We start from the raw sequence: 16,944 nt of genomic DNA, 5'->3' as shown, positions 1-16,944 counted from the left end.
AAAAACATGTCGAGTGTGCTGTACCGAATCATATGTAAATTGTTTGGTGGATGTTCAACAGTTGGCGTGGGTAATGGATAGAGGCCTTAGTATTAGGGTGCGCAAGCAGTACCATTTAATCGTCGGCTAGGTTGCGTGCATGATTCTGGACCACGAGATTGATAAAGCCCGTAGCAGGTGGGGCAAGAGTTGTACATTCGCATATTCTCGATCGACCCATAGAATTCAATCCAGTTTCTACAAATGATATTGGTCTATCAGTACGGAAATATAGCTGAGGAGCAGGATCGCTGCTCGTTTCGATATGTGAAAAATTAGAAGAGGACAAGGAACGCAAGAATATATATCAATGGATCTGGCAAATGGTCTGCTGGAACGTTATCAACGGGTACGTCAATATCTTATCAACATATTTTCTTTGTTGTTAACTTTGTCTGTCCGATACTAGCCTTTTCTTTATGCGCCAATATTACATTTTGTAAGCATAAACGCTGGATCAAATATACCGTTAAACTCTAATGTCGATGGTCGGTTGGACGTCGCTCTCATCTATGGGTCCTGCAAGCGGTTATTCTGGTACAACAAAGAGCTCGGCTCGAGCCATTTAAGAGAAACCATAATTTGCTCCACCTTTTCTTGGAGGTCAAGTGCATTGCTAGGGCCTCCAATGCCCAGACTATTCCTCCTTTTTCATTGTCGGAATGCTGGACTGGTCTGTCTTTTCTGCGCACCAGTGCTATTTGTATATTAACTGAATTTTTGCCTAAGCGAGGTTGTAGGCACATTACAATAAACTATCATTATTGTAGCCATTGCAACTTGTTCAGTTACGGCAACACAGTGAGCAGCCTTATTATTACCATCTAGTCCTTGCATTTAATGTTGGATTCCTGCAGCTTCATTCTTTTAGTAACACGATCACTGTAGCACAGCCATCATTTTCACTTTGAGCAACGCCAACGGCAACGTTAAATACGGTCTGATTTACAGCTATTATGACGATTATACTGACTTGGAGTGACAAAATCGTATCATCCCAACTCTGGGTATCGGTGGCCACGTAATAGATAAAAGCAACTTGGTCTGTTGGCATTGGTATGGGACATGTTGAGAAGAATTGAAAAGGCAAGTGTGACAGAGAATGGTAGACAAATAATACAATTTTCATCGTCTGGTTTAAATTTCTCTCATCAAATCAAACATTAACAGTATATATCGAACTACGAGTATGAATCACTATTCATCAGTCAGTATACGCAAAGAGTCCTCTCCACACTCTCCTACTAAGTGCCCATGCGAGAAATCACAGTGGGTATGTCATCGAGTCTAGCCAAACCGAGCTTCCGTAGGAGAGTAATCTGAATAATACCTTGGACAATGGTATCTACGAGATTGTAGCGTAAGTGACAAACATGAGGTTAGGACTAGCGTCACTGATTAACAAGATCCGACACTACTACCTCGTTATGTCGCGCATCTAATCATTTCCAAAATACAAGTCCTCGGTGGGTATATTCAGTAAGACTCTATTGTGAAAAAGAAAAAAAAAACCTACATCAAAATTGCTTCATAACTTTGACTTTTATAATCCAGTAGAAATAGTATATATATACATATATTACCTTACAGATTACAGTATAAGAAGTGGTTCTTTTTTACTTGGTGCTGATGGTCTGATGCATAGATGATATTGATACGGGAGAGAGGGTTTAGCATCTTGTAGTAATTGAACCTCCTGGTATTATTTTTTAGACTATGCTTGTATATGTTTATAAACCAGCAAAGCTCTTACAAGAGCCGATTTGTGTTAACCGCTCAGTAGTTTTTGGTAACGCTCATAAATAAAGGAGAGATCAATAACTATAGTATTTTTAAAGTAGCTTGTCTGCATGCTGAAGATCGACATTGGCTTGTATTTGATAAAGCCCCTCCTTCGTTCATTGTCTTGAATTGAAAGCTTATAACAGTAAAGTAGCACTAAATTTTAATAAGTACAGTGAAAGATATTTTGCAAACATTCTTCGTTATTTACGTGCCAGAACGAATGGAAGGAGAGTTTAGCCTCTTAGCTTTCTTTCGTATCAAATATTATCCATAGCTCTAGTAGAGGAGCGTACACATTCCTTGAATTGGTTTAGCCTATATTTTAACTATCAGCATGGAAGAATGTAGTACACATGATGATTTTAACAATGTACCCAATGCGATATGCAAAAATAAAGCATGCTCGTTGGGAAGATCGCTATCAGCTGATAAGAGTCTCCTTGCTATTGTCATTTCTCTACCAGAAGAACTACTCTGCCAATTTCCTCAGATGTGATATACAAATATGGATAGCGTAGTTCTAGAGTGTTTGCCGGAAAGTTGATAAAGGCATCGATATATGAATGTCACGGTATTACAAAATGATTCGCGTGTTTTCTATATATTCCAGTTTCTAGCTAATGCGTTGGGACAGAAGCAACGATCAACCTGTTCAAGATCATAAAGGCCTCTTTCCTTTCTTCACGCATCACGATCGAGCAGGGAAACACAAGAAATAATTTATTGTATTCGCCGTGGAGCACGGGGTCGATCATTGTTCTATCCGCAAAGGCACATGACTTTCATTTTGTTAGATTTTAATCTCATATTATCACCGGCACGGATTGTTTCTTCTTCTTCTTCCTCCTCCTATTCCTTCTTTAATCGTTCCGTTCTTTCTCTTTTTTCTTTTCTCTTTTACCGCGTCATGGATCTTCCCAATCCTTCAAAAAAACCTCGCACTCCTAATAGGTGACTCTTTGATTCAATGCTTGTTAAAGTGGGAAATAACACGTCTTGAAAATTAGATGATTTTGACCTTGACGATTTGTTTTATTTTCTTTGTAAACAGAAATCACCCACCGTTAGCGTCTTTAGAGAACAAAAACGAGTCTTTACGATCTGAACAATCACTACAAAAACGCCCCTTTACTCCATTGACATCCGCAGCAACAGCAGCAATAGTAGAAAGGAAGCAATTAACGGGAGCACCTACTGTCCATTCTGCCGCCCAGGCATTGCCTGCTGTGCATGATGAAAACGCCAGTCCATTTACCACTACCAGTCCTACTGCAACACATGCGACCAAAAAGCGAGATCTTTTTATTCCTCAGACATACAAGGCAACAAAAAACCGTGTCGAACGTACATGTCTGCGACCGACCGCTGGTGGCAAAACAGTAGCTGCTATGAAGCATCTCCATAACGATAAGCGCCCTGGCAACAACAATCATCACCATACAATCGGTGCTTCTGGCAACAACAGTGGCATCAGTAGCAATAACCACCAAATTCACGACCGTAACGACACCCCACATCAGCGTTTATCGGCCGAACAACTCAAGTTGCTCAGCAGACGTATTGATCCTTCAGCTCCTTTACAATCTCCCCACAGCTCTCCCGTTAAACCTGCGTTACCGAGCTCCTTTGTCACTTCTTACTCTCCTTCGTCACAACCATTATCGTCAATAGTACCAGCACAACCACAACAACAGCAATCGTCACAGTTTCAAAACCGTACTACCACCGACACCACTATTGGAGCAAATACTACTGATAGCAGCAGTAACAACAACAACAACAACAACAACAGCAACAATATCAGTAACGACACAAACACCGGAAGCAACCACTCTGGCTCTTCATCGTCGGCGCCATCATCGTCAACACTATACCAGACGTGCATGGCAATTTGGGCTAATAGTCCCCCTTCACTTGCCGATTTACGTCACGATAACATCAAATATTTGAGCGAGTTGCTTAAAATCCGACTTTGCCAGGCCAAAGCCAGAGCATTAGCATCGCTTGGACCACAAGATCCAAATGCCTTGTTGCTTTCCAAGGCTACCAAAAAACATCGAGTACGACTGGCACGCAAACGACACCAAGCCGCGCCATTAAATACGCGTACGGTATCCGGGAACGGTCAGCGACTGCGGCGACAACAACAACACATGTATAATCACCGTGAACTTATATCATCCAACAATGCCCTGTCACTGCAAGTCGAAGATGACAGACAAAGTCAGTCTCTTAAGATCCCAAAGAAACGTGGCTCTACCGCTGGCGGTGCTGGCAAGAAAAGAAACGTGGGTGAGAGCAAGGCCAGAAAGACTACGACAACATCGAAACAAACAAGACGATCACGGGCTACGCCGCCGCTCATTCTTGAAGATGGTAAATTACCCACATCAATATGTCGTGGAGTACAGCTATTTATATATTTGGGGAAAAAGAGACCTTATCAAAGTGCAGAAAAGTTAGAACTAACATACACTCCGTGGATCGATCTTGTTTTTGTGGCACTAGGTTCACGCGCCTTTGTCTGCAAATCATGCGGTAAAAAGTACAAGAATCGAAATGGGCTGGCATATCACCGTGATCGATGTAAACAGAAAGGACTCGAGGATGAAAACCAACAGCAGTACGAGCTTGCAGAGGATGATAACGACGAGGAGGAGCAGCAATCAGGAGAAGGCATTAAATGCGTTTGCAAGAAACCAACAGAAGACCGCGGTACCATGATCCAGTGTGACAAGTGTCAAATGTGGCAGCACCTCAAATGCGTAGGTGTCGATCAGAAGGACATTGCCAAGGACTACACATGCCCTTACTGCGTGAAAAAGGAGGCAAAAGTAAATAGCAACAGCAAAGCGACAACAGCAGCAAAAGCACGCAGACATTCGGAGTTAGACGAGATGGAAGAAGAAGAGGATGAACTCGCTGAGGACGATGAAGAGATGGGTGAAGAGCAACAGCAGCAGGATCTATCACTATCAACACCAGCAATATCGTCAGCCACGATCTCCAGTAGAAACGACACTGTTATGAAGGATGGTGATATGGATGTTGAAGAGCAACTAGTAACACTTAACGATGACGATTTAAGCGGCACGGAGAGCAACGAAGACGAATTCATGAATGCTGATATTCACGATGAAGCTATTCACGGAGTCACGCCTGAGAATAACATTGTGCTATTCGATATGAAATCTGGGGATCGGGAGCAGCAACCAGTAGTACCGTTGGAGAATAATAGTGCATCTCAGCTAGCACCAGAGTGGGATGATCTTCTCTTTTCTCAAACACCGGACAACAGCTTACGACAGGCAACACAAGAGCCATGGACAAAGATGAGTAGCAGCAGCCACGATGAAAATAAGTTCGCCAACTGGGACTTTAGCGATTTAAGCCTATTACAACCACCGTCCTTGCTATTTTCTGATGCCATGGTCGACGATGACTCGTCGAACCTACAGCCTTCTTCTGATTTCCTTCCCACCGATCATCCTTCAAGCGATCTTGGACTACCAACGTCTCCCGAACCTTTGTGGTTTCAGTTTGCAAACTTTGAAGACGATTATCAGTGCGAAGAAGCTCAGTAGCACTTTTCTCCTGTCAATCCCCTTATATCCCCCTTATTTTAATAACTTCCATCCCTGTTTTCTTAAGCCTGTCTGTCCGTTCACACCACATATTTCCTTTTACTAAAACCCACCAGCACTCTTATTTCCCTCATCCACCTTTAAAACCCCAAAGACACTTTGTAATACGAAACTCTCACATATACATATTCCGATTATTGCTTTTCTAGTACGAGATATATACATAAAAACGCGACTCAATATAGTAGCTCTTTTCTTAAACAACCCAATTTGTCTGATATAGAGGCATTATTCCCTCATGCTTTTTTAGCCTGGAGATCAAGGTGATAAACATATAAATCTTGCTACTAGACTATTTTGTAGCGTTGCTTAGGCACATGATTACAATAGAACCTATGGCACCACCCTCTTGTAAACCAAACAGGAGCACACTGGTCATCTAGTTATATACCGTTGTGTATCCAACAAATCTCCAGCAGAAGTTTAGCTCGGTCTGCCGTAAACGAGTCGTAAAAAGTACAGCATTATTCCTGTAATTGTACTAAACATATGCAGAAATTCGGCTTTTTGAAGCAAATAATGTCCCGTAAGTGGGCTGTCTGCTATATGATTAATACGACTGAGAAATTGATTTTTAATGAGCCACAACCCGAGACTCTCACTACTTATCTTCAATATCTCGAGGAAAATTTCTTTCGAAAAGCTTTGACTATCTATACAACAAGTACATCTAACGCTTGTTTATCATAGAAAAGCTTATCACTTTCTTTATCTACTACGTAGCTAGAACGTCCGTGGTAACGCGGCAAAATGCAGCGATGCTATCAAGTGCATTTTATCAAGCAAGGCATACGCCATAGTTTCTCGATCTTGATATAAGCTATGATATACAGTCTTTTTACAAAGTAAAGTTGCTGATTTTGAGTTTGATGCCGTACCAAAAAAATTGCCTGTCCAACAACAATGTCGACTGATCCAAAGATAAGACGCGTTTATGTGTCCTGTGCCTCGTTTATTTTTACTTGTCGCTATTATCCATCGGCATTTTATTTTTATTTAATAGGCACGATTTTTTTTTTTGCTTCCTTTTGCGTTTCTTTTTTCTATTTACTGTATATTTTATTTTACACACATTCAGAATGGATATGCAATTTTTTATGAAGATGGACAAGGACATGTTGTTGATGAGAACGGAGTTGAGCCCATGGATCTTGTTGTTGACGAGGAGTTATTCGCTATGGAAACAATAAGTTCTCGTAGTCAATACCTAGCGAATAAACCTCCTGAGAGACCTCATAATCCTGTAATGCGTGCCGTTGCCGAGAGGAGCAGCGAGGATGTTTATATGGAGCAATGCAACAAGCGCCGCTAACAATCTATTCTGATGAAGATAAAACTCGATTTTTTCATTTATTTCTCAGCAAATGCTCAAATGCTTCTGCAGCTGCGGGACAATTGGGTACTCATGTCCGAGAAGCACAGAGATGGATTAAACGCTATTACTAGGACCCTGAAAACATCTTCGAGAAGAAGAAAAAGTCAGACCGGCGTCGCATTCTTGGTGAGGGGCATAAGCAATTTGTTTTAAATTATATTGATGAGGATCCTTCTGCTGTTATAACTGAAGTGGCAGAAAGTTTAACGCAAAACTTTGCAGATCTTCATGTTTCTCGTAGCATCATTTATAACATCTTGACAGGTGAGTACAATCTATCTATTAAACAGACACAATTTCAGCCTATAGAAAAAAATTGCGAAGAAAAGTTTCAACAAAGGTACGATTGGGTTCAAAAGTGGCAGCAAACTGACATGGATTTCACATTAAATTGTGTCTTTCTTGATGAATCAGCCTTTCATATCAATTTCAAACGAGATATGGCGTGGTCAAAAAAGGGAACTCTGCGATAGTTACAGTGCCTGTGACAAAAGCGAATGCAACATCGATTTTAGGTGCCATATCTGCCACTGGCTTGATTAATGTCAGTTTGGGAGTTCCAAAGCGTATCAAAAAAGAGAAAGCTTGGACGTGCGAATGATGGTTATAGCATAGAAACAGTAACAGGACATTATTTGAGCTTTTTAAAGGCGACACTTGATGAAATGGACAAGTATCCCGAATTGAAAGGACACTATCTTGCCATAGATAATGCTCCTATCCACAGCTCGACTGATATAGGTAAATATGTTCGTTCTCAAGGATATTATTATGTATATCTTCCTCCGTATTCTCCTGAACTTTCCCCAATTGAGCAGCTCGGTCTGTTGTTAAGAGTAGAGTAAGGTGGTGAAGCGAAATGAACTATTGGAAAAAGAAACATTAATGACTAGGATTAGTGAAGCATGCGATAGCTTATATTTAAATGATTTCAAAGGTTTTGTTCACATTCTGTCAAATGTTTTAGTAAGTGTCTCGACAAAGAAAGTTTGTAGTATCTCTCTGCCGACTTCAGACGCCAGATTTTGGTGACTTTTAGCACTGATAATACAGTAAAAAAAAGGGTGATGCTTAATTGTGTAAGTCATGTTTGAAAATTAGGAAATTTACACAAATTGAGGAGATTGTGGTTGATTGTGGATTGACTTTCAACATATTTTCGCGACATCATGATCTGCTGACGAAGGAAGAAATAATCAACCTCTTCGACTGTTGTACTGGCTGTGTCAAACATTCGGCATGATTCCTCAGTCTTAGTCCTTGTTTTTTTTTTTTACATTTGCTACATCATCACAATGGCACCACAATGGATTTATGCAGCCGGAAACTGTTAGGTTCCCTTCGACCATGTAACGAATACAGCAATCAAGAAACTCTGGCATATAGGTGCTGATAGCAATCTCAATGTCGGAGGCTACCTAGACTACATCAATACAGCCAGATTATACATGCTACAGCACAACTTGTACAAAAATACAGAGGAAAGAGAGTAAATAAGAAGAAAAAAAAGTACCCCCTTATCAAGAAGGATAATCAATAAGTATTAATTATCCTATTATATGTAAATATAATACAGATAGTGGAATATAAAAAATAAAGTAGAATATATATTTTTCTATTCTTAGAAGTTAAAAATAAAACGAACATTAATAAAATCAGTGAAATTAGATTTTATATTTTCTAGAAGTTATAAATTTAATCATTAATAAAATAAATTTACAACAATTAGAAAATAAAAAATAAGTAAATAAGTTTTTGTAGATTGAAAATCCACTAGCAGATAAAAGACTGTCTTATGAAATAAGACTAGTAGAAAAAATAAATAAATTATTCATTTTCATACAAATAAATTATTCATTTTCATACAAATAAATTAGGTCACAAGTTTTAACTTGCAATGCAATCTTTGTGTTGCTTTCTCTAGAGAAAGTGGCTAGTTGGAAATCTCCATAGAAAATTTTAATTTGCAGAACTGGCAGATTTCCAATAGGATGATAGTTTATCTATCACTATCATATAAAATATTATATTATTAAATAAAGATTATTCTTCTAAGCCTACTCCTTACCCCTCAAATTCGCTTTTACATATGACACGATGTACAGACCCTGCAGATAAGGTTGCAATAATTAGCGATAAGTGCAAATTTCTTAATAAATACAAATATGAGTATGTTTTAATGTCCTGCAAAAACAAGTTGTTTTTTCACCGTCCCTTTTGCAACAATAGCAAAGTAAAATTTTATTCTAAAAAAAAATTATGGACCAAGTAAGGCGTCGTCCTCTAGACTTCCTATACGATTATGTTTTTCAAACATGGTGATATTCACTTTTTCGTGCAGTGGAATTGTATAGTTGTAATGCTTTGCCGCCATAATGCATCGTACATTCGCCCTTTTGGTGCTTGAGACTTGAGATGATAAGATAGCCTTCATCACTGCATGATCTGTGTAGACCGTAGGTTGGGCGCCATGCATATAACAATGAAAGTACCATAAAAATTGAATTACGCACATCGCCTCACGTTCAGTCACGCTATAATTCTTCTCGGCTGGTGTCAATGTTTTGCTAACATATAGGCAACTGGCCTTGAGTTTCGACAAAACAGTTCCAATAGCAACATCCGAAGCGTCACAATGGAGATCGTATGGTAAGCTGGGGCCGGGATAATTTGCTGGCGTTGGAAGTTCAATGAGCCGTTTTTGATATCTTGGAAGGCTGCTTCTTCTTTTGTATGCCACTGCCATTCCTCGCTTTTTTGCAGTAATTTCTATAGAGGTGGTGCCGCCAAGTGGGCTAGCTTTGCGAAGAACTGGTGATAAAAATAACACATTTCTAGTAATCGCTGTAGATTTTATGTATTGACTGGGCGTGGGTATTCCACAATTGCTTCAACAACATGTTCTGGGTTTAGATGTACACCTCCAATGGTCACGATGAATCCATGTTACTTGACATCTGGTATCATAAATTTGCATTTGTGATTTCAGAGCTTGAGATTAAATTTTGTGTAGGATCCAGAGCACGTCCTCGATATGCTTGAGATGTGTTGCCATATCTGACAAAGATTTTAAAATGTCATTAATATAAATCGTCACGTAACAGAGATGCCCTAAAATTTGTTGTCCAAAACGTGCAAAGGTAGACGGTCCATTCGTTACTGCATAATGATAATACAACAAAGTCTGAAAGATTGTGATTTGTTGCAAATGCGGTTTCGGATATGTCATTTTCATGCATTGGAATTTCCAGTAGCCATATTTGAGGTCGCAGAGGGAGGGAGAAAACTTTTGCTGGAAGCAATCTGTCGAGTAAATTTTCGATGCGGCACAGTGGAAACTTGTTTTGTTTTGTTACTGCATTCAGTGGTTTATAAATGATTGCAACTTTTGTTGAGCCGTCAGACTCGGTAATCAACAGTGGTACTCAACGCCATGGGCTGTTGCTTGGTCTGATTACACCGCGTTTAAGCACTTCCTGTATTTACAGATCCAAGGCGGCCTTTTCTTTTGGTGATCTTCTTGGCAATCGGCACTGAACAGGTCTGACATCTCCAGTATCATTTTGATGACATACTGGTGCATTCAAGGGCGTGTCATCATACAGATTTGGCATTTATAAGCTTTCGCACTTCTATTGAAACATTAGCTTGGGATTTGTGCAGGATTCGTAATTGCGTTGATTTGCGCTTTCAAGTGCAATTTAGACAAAGTCCGCTTACTGTCTACGTCTAGCAAGAGAGATTTACTAACATCTTGTTGGAGCAATAAATAGTATGATGTAACCCATGTTCCTTGCTGTGAATCTTGGTCGCCAATTTTCAGAAAGCCTGGCGATATATCATGAAAGAGGTGCAAATTTCAAAGAGAATGTCAATACACAGTAAATACAAAGTCAAATGTTCCAGACGAAGAAAAGTTTTATTGTAGTACTGCTTTAACAACCGCAATCTATAAGCTATTGAAAAATTGTCTCCTCGTGCTTCTTCTTTGCCTTGACAATACCAGGTTTCGTTTGAGCAGCTTCATGATGAGCCAGCTCACTGGGAACTTTAGATAAGGGGGATTTGGCAAGCATCTGTCGAAGATCGTACATCACTTCTGCATCGTTGTTGGAAAGGAAAGTGATTGCCACACCAGACTTGCCAGCACGACCCGTACGACCGATACGATGGGTATAATCTAAAAGGAGAGCATATTTAGTCATTAGTATACTGATCCATTACGTAATGTTTGCAGTTAAAGTACTCAAATATAACGCACCTTCTATATTCTTGGCCATATCATAGTTGATGACTAGAGATACGTTCTTCACGTCAATACCACGACCAGCAACATCTGTTGCTACCAAAACATCGGCATTGCCAGTCTTAAGCTGGGACAATGCAGCCTCTCTAGATTAGTATAAAAAGGCAGTTAGTGTCTGTACCTCGCCCTGCACACACTGCTATAATCGCTTAGAAAGCCAATCTTTTTGTTTACCTCTGTTCTTGTGATTTGCCACCATGGAGAGTAACAGCGTGGTAACCGAGCTTGTTAAGTGCTTTGGCGAGCACGTCCACACCCTTCTTTTGGTTGACAAAGATAATAATAGGTGGTTCGTAAGTACCAGCATCGAGAAGTTCGAGCAATCGGTTCCTGTAAATTGATAATTATATTAAAAGAATATGGTTAATGAATTAAACAATCCCGCTTTCATCAATTTCAGTATCTGCGTGAACAACCCAGCATACTTTTTCTTGTTTTCATCATTGATCATTTCAACACGCTGTTCGACAGTTTCGACAGCCTGGCCTGCAGTACCAATAGTGACCACGGCTGGACGCCTCAAGTATTTCTTTGCCAACCGTTCAACAGCAGGAGGCATGGTGGCTGAAAACATGGTTGTTTGTCGATATTTGCGGCCTTCTACCTCCATGGCTCTACCACTTTCGTCTTCATCCTCCGGCTTCAAATTGGATACCGGCAAAGCGTCAAGGATAAAGTTAACATCGGGTTCGAAACCCATGTCAATCATGCGATCGGCTTCATCCATAACGACATATGTGCACTGATTTAAAACCAAAATTCGTCGGTCCAAACAATCCTTGAGTCGACCAGGTGTGGCAATAATAATTTCAGCACCGTTACGTAGATTGAATGATTGTTCTTCAATAGAATGCTATGTACAAGAAGGCAAATGAAAAAGGTATTTATAAGTATCTGACGCATATTGCTAATAGTAAGTCGTTTTAGCAAAAAAAAAGATGGATCACTTACACCACCGACAATGGATACACAGTTAAAGCCCATAGGTGTGGCAAACTTTAAAGTTTCTTGTTCGATTTGCTGGGCCAATTCACGCGTAGGCGCCATGATCAAAGCATAAGGACCATCGGACATGTTCTCCGAGTTAAGCTTAGGCAAGTCCGAAATAAACACCAACAATGGAATGACAAACGATGCGGTTTTACCGGAACCTATATAGAAAAAAAAAACACCATCGTTAATATATCACATGTACCATCATAGTTCCTTAACATTAGTACAAAAGTTTAAGTCTTATATACCTGTTTCAGCAATGCCGATAATATCTCGGTTCTGGATACCAATAGGGATAGTTTGTCGCTGAATAGGTGTAGGTTCAGTATAGCCAACACCTTCAATAACACCGAGAACCTTCTGTGGCAAGTTGGACTCTGACCAGGAGCGGATAGGTCGAGGAATGTTGCCACCCTTTGTCGAGATGTTGAAATCTTCCTTAAAGATACGCCAGTCTCTTTCTTGCATTTGCTCGAGCGGTTTATCAGACCAATGACGATCATCCCACATCATCTTGGCTTCCTTCTTCTTATCCATCTCCATCAATTCCCTAATGAAAAGAAAATTTAGAAATAAACACCAGTAGAATACTAAGTATGTTTGAGACCCAAAGCATTGTAGAAGACATACCTTGTACGACGATGTTCCTCCTCAGTCTGTCTGTTTTGCAGCAACTGGTTATAAAACTCGGATCGTTGCTTCTTTTGTTCCTTGATATCTACACCAGCAATATGACCGCGACCAAACATTTGTGCACTGTGACGCTGTGCATAGAGTGGATTGAAATCATACGACGTATCTTCACCAGCATCCCAATCGAATACAAATTTACGTTCGTTCATGCGTCGGATCTTTCGCTTTTTGCGCTCGCCACCAAAGTATCGTTCCTACATTTACATATATAAGTACAATCAGAGTTGTTATACTCGTTTCCTCTCTTCCACTCCTGTAAATATGCCGCTTTTTTTGTTAATACATACACGAATCGCCTGCTTTTCCTTTTCGTTCAAGCCGGTTTCGGAATCCATATCATCTGATGACATTTCTCGCTCGCGTCGCCGATCTGCTTCTCGTCGAGATTCGTGACGTCGTCCATAGCGACCGCTGCTGCTACCACCATACGACGATGAATGACGATCGTGCATAACCTTACGGTGCTCGTCCTCCGCTTTAATGTCAAACTGTTGTCTCGCTCGTCGTTCCTCGTCTTGTCGCTTTCGTTGTTCTTCAACTTCTTTTTGACGTTTTTCTAGTGCCAACTTTGCACGCTCTTCTTTGGTCAGAAACTTGGGCTATACATTTTAAGTTGTAGAATTGTATAAGCTGTTAGTAAACTAATTAAACTGTAGAGAAGAAAAAGTACTAGAAAGATCCTTAAAGGTAGATGTTGTAGTTCACCTTGTTGGTAGCATTCTTTTCTTCTTCTTTTCGTTTAATTAATTCTTCAATGGAGACTGGCACACGTTTTTTAGGTTGTTCTTGTTCTTTTTGTTCTTCAGAATTCTGTTGTTGCTCGCTGTCTTTTGATCTTTTCACATGGTCACGGTCGTCATCGTGTCGGGATCTATTGTGCCTATCGTCGCTACGACGTTTATCCCGATCATAGTCACTGCGTCGTCCACGATCGTCATATCGTCCGTTTCGAGTGTCTCGACGATCACGGAAGCTAGAGGGTGAGCGAGATCGTCCACGATGGCCAGACATTAGTGTGCTGTGTAAATTTGAAAAGGTAGGTTAAAAGAAGAAATACAACCAGCTGGTTTCCTCTTTCCAAATCCCCCCTCCCGTGACTTTTTCAAAGGCGTAAATTCAGCAAGCACTGCTGCGGTTTCCTATAGGTTTCATGCAGCGGACTGAAATTTCACGGCAACCCGGCTCTACCGCCTTGCTGTGTGTAAGACTACACAAAGAGGAAACTAGTAGATAGCTTGCTTACTCTCCACCTTTTTCGTAAACTGCATGCCTTTATCTCAATAGAAAGTGGATCGATACCTCTTGCTCGTAAAAATGGCCGGCCTTAGGCTATAAAGGGGTCCGGGCTGCGTGTGTGTAAAGCAGCCAAAAAAAGAAATCCTGTTTGAAACCAAATACTGATTTTTTATAGCCTTTTTCACACAAGCCTGTTGACTTGCTCAATTCCAAGCTGATCCACTTAGTATATATGCTTATTAAACTGCTGTATAATGGTATGGCTGCATTCCAGTACTGTGAAACAGCGTTTGCCAGTACCAACTACTCAATTATCGACTCGCTGTAAGTCTGTTTCTTATAATCTTTAACAATGATTGCTATTGAAAGCAGGATACACGTGTATGCTAACAACGATAATCTATTATAGCTATTTTGTCATGGTGACATTATCCACACTTGGTTATGGAGGTAGAAAAACACTAAATCAAATTTAGGAAATTACTAGGTCACGAGAACTCATCTTGGCTGCTATACCAATCTCTACAGATATTACTGCCCTAACAGAAGTCATTCGAATTGTTGTAATGCTCATTATAGTTACTTCGTTGGCGGTTCTGCCAAGTTTGATTGCCGATGTTTTGGCAAAGGAATGGTTAGTATATTAGAGAATATGACACATGTGTGTACTGACTGGTTTGATGAAAATTAACAACAAACAGGTGGTGGAGGCCATGTGAATCACGGTGTACTTCCGTTTATTTTGATTATCGGCGCCTTCCGACCTGATCAAGTTAGCGAGATACTTGATGGCTTTCTGAATAGGGTAAAACATCTGAAAGGTATACAGCATCACGATGAATGATATAACTCTAATAACTGGCCTTGATAATGGTAGGAAAATGCGGAAAGTCATCTGAATGTTGTTTTTCTCGATATCAATAAGCCGGCCGAAGATCTCAAATTAATGGAGCGTAACTCCATGTGGGGTCCCCCCGTCCAGTTTTTGCATGGTTCCGTTTTCAATGATAAAACGCTGCAGAGAGCGGTATTAACATAATCTTTCTAGGTCTTTCGAACATTGCGACAGAAATGAAACTTATGGCATTATATGTTTATCGATGTAGAGAGCGCGTTATGCAAATGCCATCTTTACAATTTCAGGTACCGTTACAGTTTTTATCTACTGTGTAGCTCTCTTCACTCTCCTAGATTCCCTCTCTGATACATGTTGAATATCTCTCTCTGACTTATCTTCCTTGTTCTTCGCAGACCAAAATGCACGAAATACCGCAGAAGAAGATGAACGCAACACAGTCCGTCTCTGGTCACTCTATTGCTACACTGTGAGCCATAATGTGCCCATATACACATACAATTTATCGCCTACGACTGCCATCTACCAAAAGGTTGCCAAAGAAATTATCTGCGTCCAGGAATTTAAGCATTATCTCCTAGCAATGAACTGTCGTTGTCGTGGTGCATCAACTCTTTTGACGAATCTGCTGCATCAGCGGCAACCCATGAATCGTTATGACGAACCATGGCAGGCTCAGTATGGTAATATACTCTTTTTTAATTTCGTCGATATGCTTTTTTGCGCAATTAGATACTAATTTGTGCCTTCCAATTCTATTTCCAGACGATATCTCGTGTTATGAAATTTGTACTGCAAAACCACCAGAGTTTCTGATCAATGTGGCATTTGCTCATGCTGCTTGGGTATGTGGTTGTTTTTGTGTGAGAGAGAGAGAGAGAGAGAGAGAGGGATAGTAGAAAAAACCGTCACCAGCTTAAAAAGCACGTATTCATGCATATACCATCACAGGTTTGTTTCAAAGAATGCCAGGTCATTTTGTTTGTTATCAAAACATACGCTGCAGACCGAGGAGATCATGAAATCTTGCTGAACCCAAGCAACGATTACATCATCAAGGCAACCGGTCTGTGTGTATACATTTTCGAAAGCCCAAAAGAGATCAAGGATATCAAATACCTGGTAAGTTGGAAGAGCACTAATATTATCAAACGATCATATTCATTCTTCCTATAGCCTGATCCTTTCTCTTGTATGTAAACAGCTTAGATTCATGTCTATGTATGGCAAATGATCCGCTCATTGCGAGTGACGCGCCAAGCGATTCTGCCACCACCTCCGAAGAGAGATGCGAAAGTAACATCAGCAATAGGGACTGCACCGATAGCACCGTACGCTATGCCACCATCAGCAAACGTTAGTGCGCAAAAACCATCATCCGTGCCATCACGCGCTTCAGCATCTGCTGTTGGCTAGTACCACCAAAAGTGCTACAGCAACAGCAGCAGCGGCAGCAGATCGACCAAGATCACTACCTAAAGGGCCTTACAAACTGTCTCCTGAACACCCCACGACTTCAACAATCTTCTTACTAGATCCTTCAATGATACGAAAAGCATTGATGCCTACATTGGTGAGACTATAGATCCGTGAACACGCAATAGCACCAAGCTTTCGACTCGTGCAAAATGCTCAAGGACAGCATCAGTAACACCTTTCACGGATGTCAGTTCCAGATTCAGTATTATATTTTCCTCAAGTCGTTGTGCCCACACAAATCCATCCTGCCTCTGTGAGAAAGTCGTCGACACTATTACTGTACGGTGATGTGCGGGTTCAAGCTTAATCTCCTGACTAGTGGGTGCTGTGATGGTTCGCACAACTGCATTAGACCTTGGTTGTCGATGGGTATGTTCGTGAGACGCATTTTTTCAAGCTGTTGCAAACGTCGAAGCGGAGTAAGATCGCAAAGAGGATTCTCGCTGAACATGTGAAGGAAATTTCGCAAGGAAAGTATACGGAGCCGTTGCAGCGTACCGATGGTTGCGATAATGCTGTTCAGATACTGCGTTATTCC

The 16,944-nt window shown here is 40.6% G+C and overlaps 3 protein-coding genes across 3 annotated transcripts; 2 read left to right on the top strand and 1 right to left on the bottom strand.

The window, feature by feature from the left end:
• Positions 1-2,670: 2,670 nt before the first annotated feature.
• On the top strand, positions 2,671-5,670 carry BDB00DRAFT_797199 (uncharacterized protein). Its single transcript, XM_053121529.1, has 2 exons — positions 2,671-2,775; positions 2,876-5,670. Exons 1-2 carry the CDS (start codon positions 2,732-2,734, stop codon positions 5,406-5,408), a joined length of 2,577 nt encoding a protein of 858 aa, XP_052985167.1. The 5' UTR covers positions 2,671-2,731; the 3' UTR covers positions 5,409-5,670.
• Positions 5,671-10,799: 5,129 nt separating this feature from the next.
• BDB00DRAFT_753881 (P-loop containing nucleoside triphosphate hydrolase protein) lies at positions 10,800-13,846 on the bottom strand (the record flags this gene model as incomplete). Its single annotated transcript, XM_053118720.1, has 10 exons — positions 10,800-11,023; positions 11,105-11,235; positions 11,324-11,479; positions 11,575-12,002; positions 12,101-12,300; positions 12,391-12,692; positions 12,773-13,029; positions 13,123-13,208; positions 13,260-13,434; positions 13,541-13,846. 10 exons carry the CDS (start codon positions 13,844-13,846, stop codon positions 10,800-10,802), a joined length of 2,265 nt encoding a protein of 754 aa, XP_052985166.1.
• Positions 13,847-14,330: 484 nt separating this feature from the next.
• Positions 14,331-16,462, top strand: BDB00DRAFT_866966 (calcium-activated potassium channel domain-containing protein; the record flags this gene model as incomplete). The annotated part of the gene is made up of 10 exons (XM_053126289.1): positions 14,331-14,395; positions 14,481-14,521; positions 14,773-14,876; positions 14,949-15,098; positions 15,178-15,214; positions 15,323-15,610; positions 15,693-15,772; positions 15,879-16,049; positions 16,137-16,283; positions 16,364-16,462. 10 exons carry the CDS (start codon positions 14,331-14,333, stop codon positions 16,460-16,462), a joined length of 1,182 nt encoding a protein of 393 aa, XP_052985165.1.
• Between the last annotated feature and the right edge of the window lie 482 nt (positions 16,463-16,944).

The sequence above is a fragment of the Zychaea mexicana genome (assembly GCF_025766255.1).
Source record: "Zychaea mexicana strain RSA 1403 chromosome Unknown BDB00scaffold_3, whole genome shotgun sequence".
In the NCBI taxonomy this organism is placed as follows: Eukaryota; Fungi; Mucoromycota; class Mucoromycetes; order Mucorales; family Lichtheimiaceae; genus Zychaea; species Zychaea mexicana.
Note: the sequence above shows the minus strand (reverse complement) of the source record. Positions and strands in the feature narration are given on the sequence as shown.